The sequence below is a fragment of the Acanthisitta chloris genome, unplaced genomic scaffold (genome assembly GCF_000695815.1).
Source record: "Acanthisitta chloris isolate BGI_N310 unplaced genomic scaffold, ASM69581v1 scaffold5738, whole genome shotgun sequence".
NCBI classification, from domain to species: Eukaryota; Metazoa; Chordata; class Aves; order Passeriformes; family Acanthisittidae; genus Acanthisitta; species Acanthisitta chloris.
This window is the reverse complement of record NW_008685248.1, coordinates 13,017-37,866: the sequence shown is the minus strand read 5'-3', so window position 1 is coordinate 37,866 and position 24,850 is coordinate 13,017. Positions and strand designations below refer to the sequence as shown.

General features: G+C 39.9%; 1 protein-coding gene across 2 annotated transcripts in view; it reads left to right on the top strand.

The window, feature by feature from the left end:
• The window catches only part of CLCN3 (chloride channel, voltage-sensitive 3), a 27,898-nt gene extending 3,141 nt beyond the window's left edge, over positions 1–24,757 (top strand). Inside the window, exons 3-12 of one of the 2 annotated variants that reach the window (XM_009079662.1) lie at positions 2,626–2,813; positions 3,496–3,618; positions 4,923–5,129; positions 9,291–9,371; positions 10,570–11,115; positions 15,022–15,208; positions 16,560–16,958; positions 19,710–19,926; positions 22,180–22,255; positions 23,911–24,757. In XM_009079662.1, coding sequence (XP_009077910.1) covers positions 2,626–2,813; positions 3,496–3,618; positions 4,923–5,129; positions 9,291–9,371; positions 10,570–11,115; positions 15,022–15,208; positions 16,560–16,958; positions 19,710–19,926; positions 22,180–22,255; positions 23,911–24,069 — 2,183 coding nt within the window. In that variant the 3' untranslated portion in view covers positions 24,070–24,757. The remainder of the gene's footprint in view (positions 1–2,625; positions 2,814–3,495; positions 3,619–4,922; positions 5,130–9,290; positions 9,372–10,569; positions 11,116–15,021; positions 15,209–16,559; positions 16,959–19,709; positions 19,927–22,179; positions 22,256–23,910) is intronic. The other variant, XM_009079663.1, reaches the window with a different exon arrangement.
• Positions 24,758–24,850: the final 93 nt, after the last annotated feature.

The following is a 24,850-nucleotide window of genomic DNA, read 5'->3' as shown; positions in this document are numbered from 1 at the left end:
GTCACAAGCTTTGTGCCCAGTTTTTTAAAATTAAAAGTTTTTCAAGCAAAAATTTTAGATTAACTGCTCGCAAAATTGGATAAGTCGTGGAGTATGTCTATGCCTGTTAAAAAGGCATGGAACAGTATAATTACTGCTTAGATATATACATAATCACTTCCATAAATCACATAAATTAATATATATGCAAAGTTTGTAGCATGTTTATATACTTCTGGATGCACAAACCAGGAGTGTGTAATTGCTGGAAATCACTTGTGATAATTTTGGTGGGAACATGCAGTGTTGTGTTTTCACCCCTTGAGTTGCTATGTGTATTAACATTCTTTTACTGTTTCTGAGCAACACAGTGAGCAGACTCTGGTCTGGAACATTGCTAGATTTTTCAGTTTGTTAGTTTCAGTTGTTTTCTGTTGTATGTTTCTAGTGGATCTTAAATGGCACAACCTTGAGTTCAGTCACAGAGAGATCTTATGTTTATGTATTTTAATTAATTTGGTTGAAATTTTGTTCTACTGACTTGGCCTTTGCCTTGGCCTTTGGTTGGCTATAAGCCCTTTAGAAGAGAGAGGCATAGCAATAGAGGTGGTGGGATAGCAATGTATGTTAGGGATTGCCTTGACTGTACTCAAATTGACAGTGGTGAAGATAAAATCGAGAGCATATGGGTAAAGATCAAGGGAAAGGTCAACAGGGCACGTGTCTCGGGGGGAGTCTATTATAAACCACCCAAGCAGGACAAACAGTCAGATGAGACTTTCTACAAACACCTGGCAGATGTCTCATGGTCATCAGCCCTCATACTTGTGGGTGACTTCAACTTGCCAGACACCTGCTGGAAATACAACACAGCAGAGAGGAATCAGTCTAGGTGGTTTCTGGAGTGTGTGAAAGACAACTTCCTAACACAACAGGATAAGCCTATCAGAAACAGTGCCCTGCTAGACCTGGTGCTTGAGAACAAAGAAGAACTGGTGGGGGGTGTGATGGTTGGTGGATGTCTTGGACGTAGTGACCACAAAATTACAAAGTTTTCAATAGTGGGTGATGTAATGAAGACCAGCAGCAGAACTTCCACCTTGGACTTCTAGCAGGCAGACTTTAACTTGTTTAGGGCGTTGATTGATGGAGCCCCTTGGGTAAGGGAGTTCAGGAAGGCTGGGAGTGTTTCAAAAAAGAATTGTTAAATATTCAGGAGCAGACTGTCCCTGTGTGTAGGAAGTCAAGTCATTGAGGAAAAAGACCAGCCTGGTTAAACAGAGAACTTGGACTGGAGCTTGGGAAAAAAAGAAGGAATCTATCATCTCTGGAAGGAGGAGGGTCAGGCAAGTTGGGAAGACTATAAGGATGTCAAGAGGTTGTATAGGGAGAAGATCAGGAGGGCCAAAGATTTGGCTGTTGAAGTCAAGGGCAACAAAAAGGTTTTTATAAATACGTTGGGAGCAAATGGAGGGTCAAGGAGGGTATCCATCAGTTGATACACGCAGAAGGTAGTGTAGTGATGGGATTTGTACAAGGCAGAGGTACTCAAACAGTGGGTTTAGCAGGGCACTGCCCCTGCTAGGCTTGCTTACCAGCTGCATCAGGAAGTTACCTTCCACACACCCCAAGAACTTCCTAGACTGCCTCCTCTCTGCTGTGTTGAGTTTCCAGCAGTTAAAGCTTAACTTGCCTTTCAGCAAGTTAGTCTCCCACAAGAACAAGGGCTGGTGATTGTGAGATGTCAGCCAGCTACTTATAGGATGCTTCATCTGCCTCTTCATTCTTGTTGGGTGGTCTGTAACAGACTCCCACCAGAACATCTGCCTCGTTAGTCTTCCCCCCACTGATTCTTACCCATTAGCACTCCACCCTGCCATCACTGACCTTGAGTTCTCTACAGCTGAAGCACTCTGTAATGTAGAGAGCCACCCCATCCCCTTTCCTTGCTTGCCTGTCCCTTCTGAAGAGCTTGTAGCCATCCACTGCAGCACTTCAGTCATGCAAGTCATCCCACCATGTTTCCGTGATGGTGACTACATCATAGCTTCCCTGCTGCCCAGTGGCTTCCAGCTCCTGCTATTTGTTACCCATACTGTGTGCATTGGTGTAGATGCACTTCAGATGGCCTATTGATTTCACCCCCAGCACTGGCACGCTGCCCCCAGGCTCATCTCTAGCCAGTCTGGTCTTACCTCCTTCCCAATTCAAAGCCCTTTAATCAGCCTTGCCAACCTGAGGGCTAGAATACTTTTCCACCTTTTAGACAGCTGAATCCCACCTGCCTCCAACAGGCTTGGTGCCATATAAACCACCCCAGCACAAAAAAGTATCACTCCTCTTGATTCATAACTCCTTAGTTTTCAGTGGACTGTTGGAGAACTGTGGCATAGAGGGAAAAAAAGACCCAAAAAGTCCACATTTAACTTGGGAAAAATACAAAGTACTCAATTCTTCAGTAAATACTAATCTTACCATATTGAAAACAGGATATATTCCTGGAAATCAGTAATACATTCAATGTCTATTTAATTAGGTTTTTTACATCTCAATTTTCATCTATTAATACCAGCACATTTCTTCATTTTAGCTGTGTGTGCTATTTCTATCTATCAGAACATTAACACAAAACTGTTTCTACAACAGGGGCATTGGCAGGATTGATTGACATTGCAGCTGACTGGATGACTGACTTGAAGGAAGGCATTTGCCTTAGTGCTTTGTGGTTTAACCATGAACAGTGTTGTTGGGGTTCAAATGAGACCACATTTGAAGAGAGAGATAAATGTCCGCAGTGGAAAACGTGGGCAGAGCTCATCATTGGGCAAGCAGAAGTGAGTATATACCCATTCCTTGATGGTCTTGCTCAACAGCCTGACTGAATATGGAAAGAAAATAATGGTCTCAAGGTTGGGGAGCTAAACACAGACTTGGGTTGTACTGTCTGCGCTGGTTTTCAGCATTTGAATTGGTTAATAGATTATAGTGTAACAAATGTGTATTTCATGCAGTGCACGGGAGCTTGGAGTGTTGCAGGTGCAAGGGGTTACGAGAGTATAGAACTGTGAGAACGTCTATTCTTGATCTGTACATAAATAAAAATTACATTTGTGGTGTTCTCTGATAGCTAAGAATAGACTTATTTTATTTTTTCCGCCACAGTTTTTAAAAGAAATATTTACTCAGTATTCAGTCGATTCTAGCAGCTAATAGCTATTAAAAATACACCTGTGCTGTGTTTATTTTTTCTTTTTAATATGAAGCATTAGAACTCTTTCTATAACCATGTATAGAAATATATTTTGTATTTGTATTGCATAACCCAGTCTGTGCTGATATGCAAGTGTCATGACTATGCTTTTCAAACAAAACTCTATGTCTTGACTTCATAATAATTATTGTCCCTCAAAATGTGTGCATGTGTGTACTTGCAGCAAGAGTGCTTGTGAGTTATTTTAAGTAGTGATTTTGCTCCTATGTCAAATTTATTTTCTCACTTTTTGTTTTTACTTTTAGGGTCCAGGCTCATACATAATGAACTACATAATGTACATTTTCTGGGCACTGAGCTTTGCCTTCTTAGCAGTTTCACTGGTGAAGGTATTTGCTCCCTATGCCTGTGGCTCAGGGATACCTGAGGTGAGGTCTAACTAACATCTAATATATAAGTGTTGTGTATTAATGTGGGAATTACTACTGCCTTACAGGGTCAGGGGGAGTGCCCTGTGACTTTGAAGAAATCTATTAATACAAGTATTCAAATTGCAATCATGTAGTTGTGCTAATTGTTTCTGAGAAAAATACCCCAAATTTAAGGGAGTCTCCTGAGTCTGTGGATTTTCTTGTGTGCCTCTATCAGGACCACTTTTTAAGGAAGAATTAAGCTTAAGAAAGTATACTTCTGAAGAGTGATTTCCCAACCTCCCCACAATCCCCATCCTCCCTGTGGTGATAAGAGAACAGTGATTCATTGATGGAATATGGGCCCTTTGGTACATCAGTCAGTCTTTGTTGCACTGGCTTTAGTCACCTAAACTAGCACAAACCAGCAGACAGTCACAGTGTAAAATGTGTAATATTCCCAAAAAACTCACTGTTCACAGTAGCTGTCTGCTACCATCCACAGAACAGGAGAGAAAACTCACAGGCAAATAAATTCTGGTCAGTCTCACTTCTCCAGTCATTCTGTAAATACTTTTTTATGTATAAATCCTGCCTCTGAATAAGCCTGGAGTTTAATCCAGAAGAGATTTCATCCTAAATTGGTTGCAAATTTACCTATCTTGACCTTCTAGATAGAGCTGCCCAGTGTTTTGTATACATCCTATTTATAGACATGTCCTTTCCTATGACAACTATATTATTTCCTATCTGTGGGCATATTTTTCAGGCTACTAATATGCCATTGTTAGGCAAAGTAATACCTTAGGTGAGTGGCACATCTCTTCTGTTGGAGAAGGGCTGATCTTTTCCATCTTTATGTCAAGAAATCTGTTAAATTTTTATGTAATAATGGTAAAATATAAGGAGAAAACAGGTAAAAATGTTGCAAATGGGATATTGCTACAATACATGACCTTGAGTATAGTGTTTGCAGGTTTATTTTTCCTTCAGAAGTTTTCTGCCTTTCATTCGTTGATTTACAACATAAACCAATGAACATAGTCTTAGAAGCTACTGCACATTAATTTTCTACTAAATGTAATTGACAATGTTGTTGTATGTTACTGTCTGCTGTTTTAGAGTAAGTTGCAAATGGAAAGCCTCTGGCAGCCAGTAGGCTCACTGTAGCAATCTGAACAGTAAGTTTTTTAAAGTCTGATAAAGTTAGTGATTGAAAAGGCTATTTTTGAAGTTCTGCATCTAAAATTACAGAATTAATTCTTTTCTGAAGAAAGCAGAATGCAGTAACAGACATTATTATTATTTTTTATTTCTTCCAGATAAAAACTATTTTGAGTGGCTTCATCATCAGAGGTTACTTGGGGAAGTGGACTTTGATGATAAAAACAATTACTTTAGTCTTGGCGGTCGCATCAGGTTTGAGTTTAGGAAAAGAGGGTCCCTTGGTACATGTTGCCTGCTGCTGTGGGAATATTTTTTCCTACCTCTTTCCAAAATACAGTACAAATGAAGCTAAAAAAAGAGAGGTGAGTTCTTGTAAAAGCATTTCTAGAATGTATTGAATATCTGTGCATTTACACTGATTGCTTTACAAGATGGTGACATTTTCAATAGTTATTTATTCTGTTAAGAGCAACATATTATCTCTATCATTCTCAAAGGTAAATTATTTCCAGAGTCAGTTTGCATTTCTTTCACCTCAGAGACCATATGATTTTTATTTAAATTCTTTCCGTTTTTGGCTCTACATTTTGGTAACCGATGGGTGTCTTCAGCTGTGAGAACAGCAGAGGACTCCAGACCTGTGAACAAAGTATTCCTGGTGACAATGGTGTGTTCTGCTCTGTTTCAGTTTGATGTTGTTAGTGAGAGTGTGGTGGGTTAGACTTGTCACCTGCCAAGCTGTTCTCTCAGCCCTCTGTCTCAGCAAGACAGCAGGAGAGTAAGATGAAAAGCTCGTAGGTCAAGATCAGGGCAGGGAAGAGATCCCTCACCAATTACCATCACAGGCCAAAAAGACTAGACTTGAAGAAAGTTACTGTATTGCTAGTTAATGTCAGAGTAGGATAGTAGAAATTAAAACAAAACTCAAAGCACCTTGGCTCCACTCTCCCTTCTTAGGCCCAACTTCACTCCTGACTCTTCTATCCCAAAGTGGCGCAAGAAGATGCTTTGTCTCTGCTACTCCTTCCTCCTGATGTTCTTCCCCTGCTGCTATGTGGGGTCCCACCCATGGGAGATAATCCTTCAAAAACTCCTTCAGCATGGGTCCTTTCCACAGGGTGCAGTCATTCAGGAATGGATCACCCACAGGCTGCAGTGCTTGCAGCAAACCTGCTTTGGCTCCTCTCCGCAGGCCTGCCAGGAGCCTGCTCTGGCATGGGCTCTCCATGGGCTGCAGGGTGGAAATCTGCTCTGCCATTGTCCTCCACTGGGCTGCAGGGGGACAACCTGTGTCACCATGGCCTTCAGCATGGGCCGCAGGACAGTCTGTGCTTGGGTGCTTCCCTCCTCTCCCTCCTTCTTCACTGAACTCAGTGTCTGCAGGGCTGTTTGTCTCACATTTTTCTCACTCCTCTCTCTAACAGCTGCAATGCAGTGGGTTTTATCCTTTGAGTATCTTATCAACGGAGACACTACCAGCATCACTGATGGACTCACCTTTGGGCAGGGTCAGGTTCATTTTGGAGCTGGCCGTGTTGGACATGGGTGCAGCCTCTGACAGAAGCCACCCCTGCAGCCCCTCTGCTACCAAAACTTTGTCATGCAAACCCAATAGAGAGAGCCATGCTATTGAAAGCAAGTATAGTCATAGAGAGTAGCAAGTTCTGACATTCTTATTAATTCAATAAAATTTCTATAGTGTAAAATTCAAAGGGATGTCATCTCAGCTGTGATCAGTTCTCAGGTTCAACTTTTGTACTTCGAGAACAAGACTGCAGAACATGGGAAAATTGGGTTCACTTCCTATTTCAAAGCTATGTATTATTAAATAATTTAACTTACTTGTGGTTTAATGGCTCATCTCAGAATAATATAATAATTCTCTGAGTTTCTCTGTATCCCTCAACAGGTGTGTTAAGGGCTGCTACCTGGGGGCCAGTGCTTTTGCAAATAATTTGTACAGTGCTATGATTAGCATTAACCATCCTCATATATTTAACATAATTCATCCCTGATCCTGTAGGACCAGCTGTTCCTTCAGTTCCTCTTAATCTGTCACTTAATCTCAGTTCATCTCAGCTCTCTTTCCAAGTTTTTGCCTGAAGACTACAGAGTGCACATCTCCAGGACTGCTATAAAAGTTATGTAGTCTGTCATCAATTTATGTCCCTTGAACAATGTTTGTGATGATGGAGTTCTTGGCCACACACATCTAGAAAGAATAGACTATTTCAGTTGGAAAGGAGTTTCAATGATCATCTAGTCCAGCTGCCTGACCAGTTCAGGGCTGACCATAAGCTAAAGCATGTTGTTAAGGGCATTGCTCAATGCAAGAGGCTCAGGGCATCGACCACGTCTCTAGGAAGCCTGTTCACTGTTTGACCACCCTGTCTGTAAAGAAATGTTTTCAGCTGTCCAATCTAAACTTCCTGTGGCGCAGCTTTGATGCATTCCCATGTGTCCTGTCACTGGATACCAGGTCAAAGAGCTCAGCACCTCCTTCACTTCACCTCCTCAGGAAGCTATAGAGAGCAAGGAGGTTGCCCTTCAGCCTCCTTCTCTCCAAACTAGGCAAGCCCAAAGTTCTCAAAAGCTCCTCTCAGTATATTCCTTCCAGCCCTGTCGCCAGCTTTGTTGCCTGCCTCAGGATGCATCCAAGGACCTTCACATCCTTCATGAATTGTGGGGCCCAGAACTGCACACAGCACTCAGGATGAGGCCACCCCAAGGCTGAATGCAGCAGGACAGTGACCTCTGTTGACTGGCTGGTTGTCATGTGTTTGATGCACCCCAGGATGGAGTTTGCCCTCTGGGCTGCGAGGGCACACACTGCTGACTCACACTGAGTTGATGCCAATCAGCACCCCCAGATCCCTCTCTGCAGGGCTGCTCTCCAGCTACTGCTTTCTCAGTTTACATTTGAGCCTGGTGTTACTTCATCCTAGGTGTGCAGCATTTTGACTTATTAAATTTCATCCCACTAATCATTGCCTAGCGCTCCTGTTTTTCTAGATCCTTCTGTAAAGCCTCTTGTCCCTCAACAGGGTCAATAGTATATCCCAGTTTGGTATAATCAGCCAACTTGGTGAATGGTGGATTCAACTCCTGCATCCAGATCATTGATAAATACATCAGACAGAGCAGGCTGCTGGTGGCCAGTGCCCAGCCAGATATAGCCCATTCATTACAACTCTTCGAGTCCTGGTGTTTAGCCAGTTCTTCACCCTGCACACCATGAACCTGCTCATCCCACAGCTGGACAACTTGTCCAGAAGGATGCTGTGAGGGACAGTATTGAAAACTTCACTAAAATCTAGAAAAACTGCATCCAGCACCTTCACTTCATCCACTGGACAGATGACCTCACCATAGAATGATACCAAATTAGTTTAACGGGACTTTTCTTCCATGAAGTCATGTTGACTGTGCCTGATTGCTTTACTATTTAAAAGCCTTTCAAAGGCACCCAATATAATCTTCTCCATAAATTTTCAGGAGCTGAGGTTAAGCTAACAGGTCTGTAGTTCTCTCAGTCTTCCTTCATGCCCTTTATATAGATTGGATTAACACTGGCTAGGTTCCAGTCAGCAGGATCCTCCCCAGACTTCCAAGACCTTTGGTAGATGACTGAGAGGGGTCTTGCCATAACATCTGATGGCTCCTTCAGAACTCTGGGATGAATCAGGCTCCATGGACTTAATTACATTGAGTGGATACAGCTGGTCACTTAAAATTTCAGTGTCTACATATGGAAAGTTACTGTTTCCACACTTGTGGTGCTCTGATTCAGGGGACCAGGAAGCCCAACGTCTATCAGTATTGCTACAAAGAGGCAAAAAAGACACTGAATGCCTGTACTTTTTCTTCAGCCCTGTTAGTCAGATGACCATCTTCAACAAGTATCAAGTTCAGTGTTTTCTTTAGACCTTCTCTTGCTATTAATGTACATTAAAAAGCTTTTTTTTTTTTGTCTGACATAATAATGTCCAGCTTCAACTCTGAGCTTTGGCCTTCTGTGTCTTCTTCCTGCATACACAAGCCACAGTTCTGTAACTTTTCTGTGAAGCCTGACCTTGGTTCCAGAGATCACACAATTTCATTTTCCTGTTGAGCTCCATGAGGAGCCTTGTTCAACCAAGCTGGTCTTCTGTCCTGCTTGCTTGACTTGGGACACAGTGGAATTCTCTGCTATAGCACAGAGAAAACTTACTACAGTTTCTTGAAAATGAGATACCAGCAGTTTCATAGTGAACTGTAGACTCCTTCAGGTGCTTCACTAGGGAGTCTTTGAGCAGTGTCCTTCGCTTTGCCGTGGATAGTACCTGATTGATGGCTGCTGTGGCCACTCTCGACATACTATGAGCATTCTCATACACTTACTAACTTCATGCTTTTCTGTTATCAAATTGTATATCCTTAACAGAAACATAGAAGAAAATGATAGCTGTAATGATATTCTGTTCTTCATGTATAAAATATATCACAGGCTGCAAAAAACAACCCTCACCTTTGTTCTTCTGCAGGTGTTGTCAGCTGCCTCAGCAGCAGGAGTTTCTGTAGCCTTTGGTGCCCCAATTGGTGGAGTCCTTTTCAGCCTGGAGGAGGTATGTCAAGAGGTGGCACTGAAGGATAGGTATTTTTAAAAATCTCTTTTAGCATAAATAATCTCAGACTCCTTGAAGCTGTGGAGTTTTTCCTAAGAGGGAAATTATTTTTGGACCCACATTTCAAAGTCAGGAATCCTGTTAGCAGACTCCTAAAGATGTTTATTTCTTTTCTTGGGTCTTTACTTTATTCTCGGGGCTTTTTTTTCTGGAAAAGGGCCGAGTCTGTTAATAATTACAGTTTACATACAAATAGATATAGAGCAGCTTTTCACTTTAGGAGTTTTAAAAAAAATTTAAAAATAAGACTCTTATTTTTCATTTTGAAAGAGGCTTTAGAAACTTACTGGACAGTTGTGTAAAGCAAGTTTTTAAACATAACTCAGTTTCAGACACTGAACATAGTTGAGTATGTTAATTATTAAAAAGGCATATATGCTATAAAATTTAGCTCCAAGGCAACCAAACTCTCATCCAAGAAATGTTTTCTATTGGTTTTAATTAGTTATTTTCATAAGAATGTTATTTCTATCATTGGCCTTTTACAAGAAGACTAAAAATCTCTGTATTGAAAGAGGAAGCAAAATATTCTTTCAGGTATAATTTTGTTATATCATTAGGAATTTTTGAGGAATTTCTTTGTTGCCAAAAAAAATGCTGAAGAAAACTATCTTGAAATTCAAATCAGGCTAAGTGGGGCTTAAATATGAAATTTATATGCTCTGTTTTGAGGACTTCTGATTTTATTTTGTTTTAATCATACTTCCTAAAAATAACAGATCTGTCAGAAACCTTTCAAAGTAGGTTGAAAGGAGATGAAACAGTATTAGCAGGAAGTTTGAGACAGCAGCTAGTACACAGTCTGGTTCTCCAGAATCCTAAAAGAGATGCTTATAAACAGAGCACCTTACAAACATAAATTACTGTACATCATTTTCTAACAGTCTTAAAACAGCAGCCGTTTCAATACTGCTGTAGTATTGACTTCAAAACTGACACAAGTTGTTGTAGAACTTTTTTAAAAAGTAGGATGTGCTGGAGAGCCAGTGCTCCAGGTGATAGGAATTACTGATAATCTAAGAGTACTTTTTTTTGGTGTATACCATGTGACCAGCAATACTCTAACACATGTATAAGTGAGTCTTTCCTGTTTTTTTTAATTGAATGACTAATAATTCTCATGTATTGCCTTTTGCAGGTCAGTTACTATTTCCCACTGAAAACTTTATGGAGATCATTTTTTGCTGCTTTAGTAGCTGCATTTGTTTTAAGGTCCATCAATCCTTTTGGTAATAGCCGCCTAGTTCTTTTTTATGTGGAGTATCACACCCCTTGGTACCTTTTTGAACTGCTTCCTTTTATTCTTCTGGGAGTATTTGGTGGGCTCTGGGGAGCGTTTTTCATCCGAGCAAATATCGCATGGTGTCGTCGACGCAAATCCACGAAGTTTGGGAAGTATCCTGTCCTGGAGGTTATTATTGTTGCAGCAATAACAGCTGTCATTGCATTTCCTAATCCATATACAAGGCTAAACACCAGTGAGCTTATTAAAGAGCTCTTCACAGACTGTGGGCCATTAGAATCCTCCTCGCTCTGTGACTACAGAAACGATATGAACGCAAGCAAAATAGTAGATGATATTCCTGACCGTCCAGCAGGCACTGGAGTCTATTCAGCTATATGGCAGTTGTGTTTAGCACTTATATTTAAAATAATCATGACAGTCTTCACCTTTGGTATCAAGGTAAGTGTGAATGCAGCAGCTGTGTCATCTGCTGTGATTATTTATTGCCTTTCTCATTTTCCTTCTCTCAAAGCTAGCAGCTTTGTTTATAGATTTTTTTTCGTGTGTTCTTTTTTAAAAAGGTCTTTTTACTGCTGGTTAATAAGCAAGTCTTGTAAAAAGCAATATTAAGTTTAATTAAATTCAAACTAGCCTTTTGTTCAGCTGAATAGCAGTGTGCTAAATGCAGTAGGGAGTGATAACTGGATAGATGTCTGGGCCTCATTCAGCAATAGGGATGATTCTGAAATTTCCAGGAGCTGAGTTCAAACACAACCACTCAGGTTCCCTAGTCCTGTTATGTGGAAGGAAAGACTGTACCCCTTTAACAACTTGTGGGTATTTGGAGCTTTTTTAATCCACTCTCCTAATTTTTCACATAACTTTAATTACTGCCTGTGTAAAAGGCAGATGATGATGATGATGATTTTGCTGTATTTTCCAGTATTGTGTGTCATGACAAGAAAATGGACTTTACATATGTACCTGTAATAGGAATTTCTTCTCCCTAACAAGCAACCTAATTTTTGTTTGTCCCAGTTGTTTTGTAAATTTGTTTTGGAGGTTTCTCCAGCTTCACCCAAATCTGAATCAGGCTGAAATCAGGCTGCTTTCTGAATGACATATAACTGTCATGCCTTCATCATTTTCTTCTTGTCAGGCTCCCTTCATAGTTTTCTGCAACTGCATCTTTATCAAACGTGTCTTATTGCAAATGTATTGTACAATGATCACTAACCAGGATTTGTGTTTAAACCAGCTTTAACTTTGTAGTCTATGTTGCTGTTCCATGTAACAGCATGGAGCATTCATGAGAAAACCCTTTCTGTGACAGTGGTCAAACATTGGAATAGGTTGTCCAGAGAACTTGTGGAGTCTCCATCCTTGGAAATACTCATAACCTGACTGGTTGCAAGCCTGGGCAACCTACTGTAGTTGATCCTGCTTGAACAGAGGTAGACAGTCTGGAGTGGTCACATTCAATCTCAACTATTCTGTCACTCTGTAACTGATAAGATCATGTTGCGTTTCTCAGGTGTTGATATTTTAGAACATGTTGCAGTTTGTTATTTGAAGTTATTTTCCATATGTCAATTGATGGGTAGGAGAAATCCACTGTGCGTATTTTAAATGCTCGTCTTCCATAGGTCAAAAATTCAGACATTCTAAGATGTGACACTCCAGTCTGTTGTTTTTGCATTCACTTACTGTATTTTCTTTATCTCTAGAGCATTTTTTTTACCATTCACATATTCATGTGCATCTGGCTCTTCCTCATGAGGTTGTCACCACAGGGTCACACTTTGTGTGTCAGAATTCACTAGTTTACAGAGTGATAAAGCTTAGGCTGATTTTGGTTTGTTTTCTCAGAACTTCAGCATGGTGGAAATACTTTTGCGAAGTTCTGAGAATATATTTATTACTTGCCAATAGGCAAAGGGTCATGCTGCTGTCAGTTGATGAAACTGTGCTACATAAATTTCTTTGAAGCTTTAAAGCATGTGGTTGGTTAGAATGTCAGCCAGTATCTGGAGATCTGGAGAAGGGGATGTCACTTTAATGTTACTTATTTGCATTTTGAGCTTTATCTCTATAAAAGGAGAACATTCAAAATGGAGAGAGAAAATATGACTTTGCCATTTAAATCATCAGGAAGGGTTTTCTGGGTGTTCTTGGGCCTGTAGCCATGTGCAAACACGTCTCCCCCACAGGAACTGTTTTCCTGTGAAGTGAGCAAAGAAACTTAGCTGCTGTAGTGGGGCATGGTGATTCCTACAGTCATCACCAGGAGGCTGATATGGCAGTGGTTTGGGGTTTTTTGGTTTGCTTTGTTTTGTTTTTTTAAATTCAGGATTTTGTATGTATACTGCACTGCTATTTATCAGTAGTCATTACTCTGTTCAAATGCTGATCCACAGCTGGGGTGGGTTTACAGCTTTGCCTCAGAACCTGACTGGTATGCAATGTAGTACCAAAGAAGTGAAGTATCCTGATCCCTGCTTGTTTCAAAGATGATACATATGCCACAGAACAAATTTTTTCCCCTGTAGTATAACTTGAGCTAGGCTGGAGCACTGGAGAAGAAAGCCAAGAAAAGGAAGAATTTACTCCTTTGCTTCTTCTCTGGGAAGCTGCTTCTCCACTTTGTGATTCAGGGGCTTATGCAAGCAAATGCAGCTGCAAAATCATAATTACAGTTAGACTTGTAACTGTGATCTACATATCATGGCAAGAAGAGAAGAAGCTAGTGCATAAAAAAGTTATGTTAACAGAAGACCGGAAACAATTTGAATGCAGTTTCCACGTGGAGGCTGAATTTCGGTGGCAGAATTTCTACTGTAGCAGACTAGAATCTTGGGCAGTTTCAAAGATTAATTACTTTTATAGCAGAAAGGTGGGTTTTTTCAGGGTGTTACTGTACTGTTAACCAAGAAAGAATTTCACTCAGGAAAAAAAATCTTAACACTCAGAAAGGGGTTTAGATGCATAATTAATTGTAGGAAATAACAGTAGTGGTATAAATGCACAATTTGAATATTAAACTAAAATGATAGTATTGAATATCTCCTCTATCAGCACTGAAATATTAGGTAACTCAGGATGAGAATGAAGGATTATTAAACTTTTTCTCAAAACCCTTGCTGATGGCTTTCCAACACAGTTTGCTATGTTTGTCTTTCCTTGGTTCGTTGGTTAGAAATCATCTTTACAACCATAAATATAAGCAAAATACAACAACAACAACAATTCTGAAATACAGCTCTGCACTAGCTATTGGATACCACAGCAAAAATCTATAGTTTGGAATTGCACAGTACTTCACAGTTGCAGAGTAGAAGAAAAATTACATGATGTGTCCTGTTACAGCAGGAGCGAAGTTTGTTATTTTGACAAGATGGGTAGAGGTACATTTAGACAAAGTAAAAGTTCTCCTTTTTTCTGGTCAAATCTGTACCTCAGTCACAGTATTCTGATGTAAGGAGAAGCAGTGGGTGGGCATTTCCAGTTTAATGAGACATTGAGGCACTGGTATGTTTTTTGGAAAGATTAGCTTCCCAAGGAGAAGAAAAGATACACAACAGCAGTTTTTCAGATAAACCCTCAGTCTATTGCAAGTTTGCAATAATTTATTAAGCCATATTGGTGTGACAAGGCTGTGTGGCCTTTTCAGGTTTTAGTTAATAGCAGAAAAAACAATTTAAATAACTAAAATGACAGTGGGAACGTTCTTTAAAACCTAATGTGTTAACTACTTTTGCAATGGGGATTGTCCTGCCTTTTTTTCTCTTAGTATATTTAGCATTCTGTATACACTGCTTTGTGTGAGAAACTGCAATATAGTAAGAAAAGGAATACCACTTTTTTTACAAAAAAAAGGTCAAAATCACCTGTTTAGTTTGCTGTCTAATTTATAGCAGTGTCAGGAAGCAGTTTGGGTAGGCAGTCCTGTTTAGTAAATCAGTGTTGACTCAGAGGAACATGAAGTAATAAGGGAGATGGGAAATAGTAAGGAAGACTTTTCAGTACTAGTAGCACAGCTTGAATTGTACACATGTGGTAAGAATTGTGCTGTTGGCACTGAGAGCATAGTTCCTGGTCCTGCATTGGTGATAGATTTGCTCTTAAATACAGCAAAATATAAACAAATATGCTCATAAAATGGTTTCAGCAAATCAGGTAAATCAGAGGTATCAATAGCATTCTGTTAAGTTTTACTAACCTTCCAAGGTCACTTTCCGTGGTTTTAACCAGAGAATTTGAGCATTTGCATGTCTTTTGGCTTACCCCCCCCCCCCAAAATTACTTGTAAAGCAATGTGTCAAATATGTTCCCAGCAGCATGACAGCAGTTCTGGTTTTGTTGCAGGTTCCATCTGGATTGTTCATACCTAGTATGGCAATTGGAGCAATAGCAGGAAGGATTGTAGGAATTGCCGTGGAGCAGCTGGCTTACTACCATCATGACTGGTTCATTTTCAAGGAGTGGTGTGAAGTTGGAGCTGACTGTATTACACCTGGTCTTTATGCCATGGTTGGTGCTGCTGCGTGCTTAGGTAAAGAAAATGTACCAAAGAAATAGTATCTGATCTCTTCATATATCAAAATAATGATTAAAAAATGGAAAGAGAGATAAATTTGTGCAGTTTCGGAACACCTGTTTGTATGGACTTGTCTCTTCAGAATAATACATTCACATCTCTACACAAGATAGAGATCAGATCTTTGTGATCTGAGGGATAACATAAAGTCTAAATTAATGAAAAATAGAAAAATTTAACTAGCAGTGTTTGCTTTCTTTCTTTGGTATCAAGAGGTGTCATTACTACATCTGTCAGAAAAATCAGTTCCTTGAAATGTATAAAGTAGAGCATTTGCAGTGTCAAGTATGGTTAAAATTATGAGTAGGAGGTGACGTGATCAGTTGCCACATCTACCTGAATTGCAAAACTTTTTCTTGAAATTCATAATCCAAACAAAACTTTCAGAACTGTGTAATGATCTGGGGAACACAGCCTGAAGTATTTTTACCAATGTGATTTACAAAGTTTTGAAAATCAACTTCATGGAAAGAGGCTTTAAGCTGGGCACTTGAATTAGGAAAGGCTTTTTGACAGCCTTGTCTTGTAACCTGTTTGCAGTAGAAATTAAACTTGTAAGCTGTTAGTACAGATTCTGCAAAAAGCAGACCTTTTCTTTACGGAAAAGTGCATTTGGGCAATCAAATAAACTAGTGATACGAATTAGTTTTGGAGAGGTTGATCTGTTTTTTAATAATTAAACTTGAATCACTCGTAAATGCATTGAAAGAAAGATCATATTGTTTTATTGAATGAAGATGGAGCATCAGAAACCTTGGCAGAAAAAAATCATCTTAAATGCTAACAAAAGGGAAATACAATCCTTGTCTTCTCCTGTTGTCCAAGAAGGAGATGTCTTTTTATCAGCTCAGAATTCTCTTTAGCTTTTATGGTTAAGCAACAGCATTAAATTCCTAATCCTTTGGACAACATAGCTATGGAATTGCTACCTGTGACTTCCCTGCATTAATTCCATTTGGGTTTGAAATTTGTGTGGCATTGGATTTCCTTGCATTTCACAGTATTTTTAACCCTAATGTGGTATGGAAATATACACAGCTTTATTCTTAATTTACATTAAATAACTGCCCATATTTTCCAGTTCCCTTTATTATCTCCCTTTCTGTGAATTTTCTCTAAAACTCTCACTTCTGAAAGTTTTGTGTTCATTTTCCCTGTCTGCTTCTGTTGGTACTATACAGAAGGATGTTTGTCAGATGACCTTTAATGGCAAAGCTATATTTCTAGTTCTCAACAGGAAGGCAAGAAATTCTAAATTCCTTATTATCTGATACCAGAATGTTACTGGCTACCATTTTTCTTGCAGGTGGTGTGACAAGGATGACTGTGTCCCTGGTAGTTATTGTCTTTGAGCTGACAGGAGGGTTGGAATATATTGTGCCCCTCATGGCTGCAGTCATGACCAGTAAGTGGGTAGGAGATGCCTTTGGTAGGGAAGGAATCTATGAGGCACACATCCGACTGAATGGATATCCTTTCTTGGATGCAAAGGAAGAGTTTACTCACACAACACTGGCTGCTGATGTTATGAGACCCCGAAGAAGTGATCCACCTTTAGCAGTTCTGACGCAGGATAACATGACAGTCGAAGACATAGAAAACTTGATCACCGAAACCAGCTATAATGGTTTTCCTGTTATTATGTCAAAAGAATCACAGAGACTAGTGGGCTTTGCTCTAAGAAGAGATTTAACTATTGCAATAGGTAATTACCTTCCAGAATTCTATTATTATATATGCTAATTTAAATTATTTTATATTATTTTATATTTAAAATAGAACTTAGTCTGTGTTTTGAGACTTATTTCAGGTTTATTTATGTGCATGATTATGTTGAATAGCAGGCTCTGAAGTGAAGAAAATGCTCATCTTTTTGTCATAAAAACAAAAGTTGTCATACTCAAGTAGGTGAAAACATCAAAGATCTGGTGTTTTGGGGTTTTTGAGGTTATTGATAGTATCTCATTTCCTCAAGTGATGCTGCACTAGCATTCTTCAAAACTGAAAAATTCTCATTTCCGACCAGAAGGATTCTGTGAGAATTACTGTCCAAGTAATTTTTAAACACAGATCCTTTATCTTTTCTAACAATTGTTATAAGAACTAAGATTATATTATGAATAGACAAGTGCAATTAATTATTTAAGGTTTCTGTTTTTGAATTCATTTGTGTAATGGGAAATTTGTTCCTGGGCACATGACCACACAAGCCCTGTTTTGGGCTCTCTAGGTAAGTGTTCCTACTTGTGTGATACTTGTGACAGTGCTTTGTGCACTGGCAAGAAAAATTCTGTGGATTTTGAGGATACTATCATAACCAAAGGAAAAAAACCACATTGTTATGTAAGAAAATGTTACAAAACTGTAATATTTGGTGCATGAAATCAGTGATGGAAATTGCGTCTTAGACTACTTTTTTTTCGAAGTATCTATTTAACGAAGACACTTGAGAAAGAGGCAGAAGTCTCCTGAAACTTCTTTAAAACATGTTTGTTAACACTGTTTACTTGAGTAAATTTTTGCCTATTGTCTTAATACTGTGTATACTATGGTATTACATGTAGGATGTATGTGAATGTCCAAAACTTGGAAATTACTATAGGAACTAGACTGGTTTAGGTTTACATTTACTTGAGTAAGTGAGGAAATAGCAGAACATTCTTCTAATAATACACTTTCACAGTTAAGACTCATTCCAGCTGCTGAGATTGTGCTGTGCAAGTTGCTTAGTCTTGGGCTGTGGCTGGTTTGAGTCGTTGTGCCCTGGCAGCCAAAAGGGCCAAGCATGTCCTGGGGTGCATCAGGCACAGCATCACCAGCTGGTCAAGGGAGGTGATTGTCCTGCTCTGCTCTGTGCTAATGTGGCACCTCGAGTCCTGTGTGCAGTTCTGGGGACCACAACATAGGAAAGATATAAGGCTCTTAAGGAGTGTCAAAGGAGGTGCATGAAGATGATGAAGGGCCTAGAGGGAAAGCCATATGAGGAGTGGCTGAGGTCACTTGGTCTGTTCAGCCTGGAGAAGAAGAAACTGAGTTGAGACATCATTACGGTCTACAACTTCCTCATGAGGGAAAGCAGAGGGGCAGGCATAGATCTCTTCTCTCAGGTGACCAGTGACAGGACCCAAGAGAATGGCATGAAGCTGTGTTAGGGGAGGCTTAGGTTAGATATTAGGAAAAGGTTCTTCACCCAGAGGGTGGTTGAGCACTAAACAGGCTCCCCAAGGAAGTTGTCACAGCACCAAGCCTGACAGAGGTCAAGAAGCCTTTGGACAATGCTCTCAGGCACATGGTGTAGTTCTTGGGACTGTTCTGTGCTGGGCCAGGAATTCAACTTCTGTGATCCTCATGGATCTCTTCCAACTTCTGGGTTTGGGAAGGAGTCACTTGAGAGCTGTTCTGCCAAAAGGGACTTGGGAGTGGAGGTCGACAGCTGGCTGAATGTGAGCCAACAGTGTGTTCAGGTGGCCAAGAAAGCCAATGGCATCTTGGCCTGTGTCAAGAATGATGTGGCCAGCAGGACTAGGGGAGTGATCACCCCCCTGTACTCAGCATTGGTGAGGCCACACCTCAAGTACTGTGTTCAGTTTTGGGCCCATCGCTTTAAAAAAGACATTGAGGTGCTGGAGCCAGGTCAGCAAAAGGGCAACAAGGCTCGTGAAAGGTGTAGAAAACATGTCTTATGAGGAGCAGCTGAGGGAGTTGGATTTGTCTTAAGAAGAGGCAGCTCAGGGGTGACCTCATTGCTCTCTACAACTAGCTGACAGGGCGTTGTAGAGAGGTGGGGGATGGTCTCTTCTGCCAAGCCTGCAGTGTGAGGACTGGAGGGAATGGTCATAAACTGAGACGGGAGATTCAGATTAGATGTTAGGATATTCTATGACTGTGTGAAATAGTTCAGTGTCTGGGACAAAATGCTGTTGACACCAAGGTGATGAACACATGAAAAGAGGATCTGGTTCACAAAAAAGTGAAATGAATTCATTATAAACAAGAAGACAACATTTTGAGAGTAGTCAGAAATTACTTCTTTGGTTTCAAACCAATAATAATTGGTCCATGACCAATAATAATTGTCCATGACAGGGAAGCTGTCAATTGAAATTGTCTTTCTCCTGACAGTTTCTTCAGCAGCTGTCTATGTGCTTCCTGCATGTTATTTTTTAAACCTTTCCACCTCTTTATAATAAATAAAAGTTCCTCACTGGAGTGAGAAAAGTAGTAGTTGAAGAATGACTAAAGCTTGCATGGTAGATGGATTTTGTGATTTCTGCACAGACTTCTTGGGCATAAAGCAGTGACCATGGAAACACATTGAAATAGCATAGATCAGCATCTGGAGAATAACATCAGAGTCTGGTAATGTTGATTGATCTGTCTTTGCTAACTTACCTCACTCCAAGAATGTAAATTCTTCCCCTCTGCTGTTTTTCCCCCTTCCTTTTTTTTCTTAAAGAAAGTGCTAGAAAGAAGCAGGAAGGGATTGTTGGCAGTTCCAGGGTCTGTTTTGCCCAGCATACCCCGTCGCTTCCAGCAGAAAGCCCTCGACCTTTGAAGCTCAGAAGCATACTTGACATGAGCCCTTTCACCGTGACAGACCACACCCCAATGGAAATAGTGGTGGATATTTTCCGGAAACTGGGTCTGAGGCAGTGCCTTGTAACACACAACGGGTGAGTAAAGTAGCAGCAGTGCTGTCTATTTTGTTAGGTATGGTAATTTTCACTTCCAGGATCAGAGTGTTTGAACCAGGATACACGTCAGGATCGTGGTATTTGAACCTGTAAGTTTGGTATTGCAACTGATGACCCTAACTGTTCGTGAAGGTGCTGTTCTGTAGCACCTCTCTTAAATTTTTACTCCTCCCTTGTATTCCAAGTAAGCAAGCAGATATTTTTAGTCATCTTATGATGTTCTGTTAAAAATTAGCTGCCGTTCAGCAAGTTTGGTGTGTGCAGCTTGCTTGTGGAGGAGACACAACTTGTCTGGCAGAAACAGTCTCATGTGGTACACAGTCTGAGGCCTGTATTTCCTCACTGTTGTCTGTGTTCTGGCAGCATGCAGTGTATCAGCTGTTGAACATCTACAAATACCTGGGTTCATAAAGAGTAAAGGGGAAAGTGATCCAGTCAGTGTCTCTTCTTCTGGAGTTTAGTGATGGCAACTACTACCAAGCTTGTTTTTGGAATACTAACAACTAAGTAACTGCTGCTAGTTCTGGAACTATGATCTGCAACTTTTGTTTCTACAATTCAGAATATTTCAGGAAAGTAATTTTAAGATTTACAGTTTTTGTAAATGAGACTGCAGGGAGTTGTCCTGTGATTACCCACTAAATAAATCAGCCCCAGGCATGGAGACATAAATGTTCATTATAATTGCCTCTTATCTAAACTACTCCTTCTTTTTTTTACATCTTCCTTTTCTGTGTAGCTGTTCTTTTAACATTTCTGCTTTCCTGTATCTTTTGCATTAAACACTTGACACACAACATTGCAGCTCCTACCATAGTATCTTGCTTTCTCTTTAGCATGTCTTTTAAGGCACCTGGGGAGTGAAATGCTGTCTGCTCATCTACATGTTTAGGATCAATGTACATGGGATAAGAAATCTGAAATATGGGTGGGACTTCCTTTGTTTTGCTGTGGGCAAAAGGACTAGTGCTCTAAGTGGCAAACATTTAAATGTTGTGTTGGTTTCCAAGTTTATTTTTTCAGATGTATTTTAAAACAAATTTTTTTAGATGCTCTACTGCTTTGTTTTCCTTTGATGCATCCCTGTATGGCATAGCAAGTAATGTTTACAGAAGCATAAAGTACTTTAAAAACCCTTTTCTGGTAGGGAAGGGACATCATGAGCTGACCCTTAGTGTAGGCAAGCAGTTATTCTTGTTTTGGGGAGGGAAATTTGAATTAATAAAACTTCATTGAAGAATATTTACTATGGTGACTTTTTTCTTAGTGTCTGTGGTGGTCAAGTGCTCAGACATTGACATCATACAAAGCTATGTCAAACTCTATTACAAATTCCTAACTATTTTATGATAAAGTAGCAGCAGGTACAGATGGCCTTAAGATTTATTGTCCTGCTTCAGTGTGCAGATGTGATGTTCCATGAGCACATTGTCCCTTATAACAAGAGCAGGGTAGCAAATACTAGGACTGGAGGTATTTACCCATGGCTATAGCCTTGTGGACATCAAGGGTTAATTTATGTTTTGGTAAATTTCCTACAAATGAAATATAGCCACATAAAGACACATAGCAACATACTGGTTCTGGTCCACATTGGATTGTGTAGAAACTGGTGTTAGGACAGAGAAAAGACTGAACCTCACTCTGTCTAGTTTGTACCAGAATATCCATTTCAAGGAGCTGCTCTTGATTTATACTTTCATGAAGGAGAAATTAGTCTGAATTGGTCTGTTTGTAGGGACACCAGATAACCCATCTCTGTAGGGCAGCTTCGAACCTCAGTTGCTATGACTTTGCACTTATTGCTTTGTTCATCTAATGTGGCTTGTTAAAATGTGAATTATTTGTATGTGTGAGGAGAAATAACTATTAAACAAAGGAAATACAAAGTAAATTGTAGTTTCAGTCCCTTTAAAACCTGAAAACACATGAATTTGGGGAGAAGGGGTAAGGTATGCTTCCCTGATGTGCACCTGATCTAAGAAACATGCTGCTCTGGGGTGGTTGAAGAGCCAGTTGTGTTCAGCATTTTGGGAGAAAAAGAAATAAAAAAATGTCTGGGAAAGGGTACTGACTTTTAATTTTCTTTTAATTATCTCATTAGCTTTCCTGAAACCATTTTTTTTTTTTTTTTAGTTTTGCTCTACTCTAAATCCTTTTTCATTATGATTAGAACTTTTTTTTTTCATTTGATTTCACACACAGTTATTAGCATAACATGATCTGTTTCAGGATTGTCTTGGGGATCATCACAAAGAAGAACATATTAGAGCATCTCGAGCAACTAAAGCAGCACGTCGAACCCTTGGTGATTAGATATATCAGATCTCATAATTAGACACATTAGAAGTCAGGAAGCATGAAACTTGTGAACTGTTCAGGGCTTTTTTGACATCGGCTGAACAATGAAATCATCTTGTGCTCAAAATTTGTATTAAAACATAAAACAATATGCGCAAAATCCTTTTGTAGAAATGAAGCTGTTAATGTGGACGTACTGTTAGTCACAACATTAAAGGAAGGTAAACCCTAGACTTTCTGATACTTGAGTTCCTGAGATCACATAAAATCCATCTGGTTGATCTGCTGATTTCCCTGGATGGGAAAGCATGCAGCTAGGAATACTTTTTCCCTGCCTAATGCAAATTACGATTCTCATATATGCCAATTTCTTTTTCTCATCTTGACAGCTTTAAAAAGCTGTTGAATAGCAAAGTATCACATCCTTTGAGAAGCAAAGACAAGCATGTTTTAATTGCAGCATTAGATCTTCCCTATAATCCCCCTTTATCAACATTTTTAAAAGTACTGGTTTTTAGTAAAGTCCTGTGATTTTATGCAAAGTCCTGTATTTCTGCTGCTGTTCCTTACAGCAATTAATGTACTCCTTTATAAAATGTTCAATGATATCCTGAGCCACTAAGTGGCATGCTACTGTGTTGACTGTCGACAGAATCTAGATACTGTTTTAACCATGATGTTGTGAACTAACCTTAGATAGGTGGCAGACTTTGTCTTCATTTGGGCATGGGTTGCTAGTTACATCTCTACTAAACATACCCACCACGTTTAGCTGCTTATGTGCAAAACATGCTAATTATGTTCTCATTTTATGCTAATATTTCACAAGTATTTCATGCGTCCTTTAATAAGACAAATTGAAATGTACTAACCAGAATAACAAGGGCAGCAGCTCATTCATTCTGCTCTTTGCTTCTCCTGTGATATTATCCTTTTGGACAGCCTTACTCTATTTGATGCCTCACAGTTAATTTAAAAGACCCTGTCATAAGAGCACAGTATCTAAATTGGAAAATGAAAATTTTATTATTCACGGTTTATTTTCTAAAGCGATTAACTCCAAAAACTCCTTAATTGTTGTGTATTTTACAAAAGTTTCATGGCCAACACAGTGTGCTCCTATGAATACATTCAGCCTGAGCCAGTGCGTCAGACTGGAAGGATCCTTACTGTTCAAAACTGGAGGGGAGTTTGATTTGCTGTTAGGATTTTGGGCCATCAAGCAGTACATCACTTCTGATGGCTAGGTTGGAACATGCCTCCCCTATGAAATGGGATCAATATCACTTCATTTTCATATCTCTCTTTTCTTTGTCCCTCTTTGTTACTTTTTTGTTGGCATACGTTAGTCAAAATTTGATTTTTGTAGAAACAAAAAGTTAAATAAAAATTGTGATGGGCTCTACTTGTATTACTTGTATTTCATTAAAATGGACTACAGCTGTCAGAGACCATCTGATACAGTGTCTCGGCATTGCTGTGTTTTACCAAACTGGTGGTTCCTCAACATTTTGATAAATAAAATGGTTTTGTTTAAATAAGAAAATCAGGCTGTTTACTTTTGCTCTATTCCTGTCAACAAAAAGGACTTGGCTACAGATTTGTTCTGCTTTATTAGTTTCCTGCTTGGATTAATATCAGTCTTCCATTTATCCTTTTCAGGCGCCTCCTTGGCATTATAACAAAAAAAGATATCCTCCGTCATATGGCCCAGACGGCAAACCAAGACCCCGCGTCCATAATGTTCAACTGAAACCCATAGCTGAGGAGAGAGAGGAAACGGAAGAGGAGGTTCATTTGTTGAATAGCACAACACTTTAGTCTGGGGAGTACTTAAAAAATCAGAGACGAGAGCTGGGTCTTTGCGTAACGGTGCTGCTGGCGATCGGGAGTCGGTCTGGGGGAGCGTGTGGCGAGGAGGAAAGCTGATGGCAGTGTGGGAAGGGAGAGCTGCTGTCCTGCACTGGATGCGTCCTGAGGCATCAGGTCTGCCATGATAGTGCAGTGGGTGAGCCGTGCGAGGTGGCGCCATTCTCCAGCCCCAGCCTGGTACTTCAGCATTGAAGAGATGTGTTATTAATCCCTATTTCTGGAGGGATCGTTCTGAATTGAGCCATCTTGTGGAGACTGAGAGGTCTTGCCCTTTTTACCATTGAAAACTGTTGTGTTAACTCATGAAACGTATTAACTATTACACGTCACCTTTCTACATTCCAGAAGAGCTTTATTTCTCTCTCTCCTGAGCCGTAACAAAGCCTCTTTAAAATTGGTGTGCCCTTTCGAAGCAGTTGTTTCTCATATTGAGATGTACTGTGAGTTACTGAGGTTTGATCACAAGAAGGGAGGTTTTTCTTGTGCCATTAAACGTGTAAGTTCGTACATCACAAAATGCTTGGGGCAGTGCAGATCCACTGCGACAAAACCAGATTGAATAGGTAATACCTTGCAAGAGCCACGTGCGACTTCTTTCAACCCGTGTGCTGGTGTGATATGAGAATATTGAAACCTGATGAAACTAGCATTTCAGAGAAAAATACTGGTTTTGCTGCAGAGAGTATCAATAATGTGACCTGGTCTTATGCAATTTTTGTATTATTGAAAA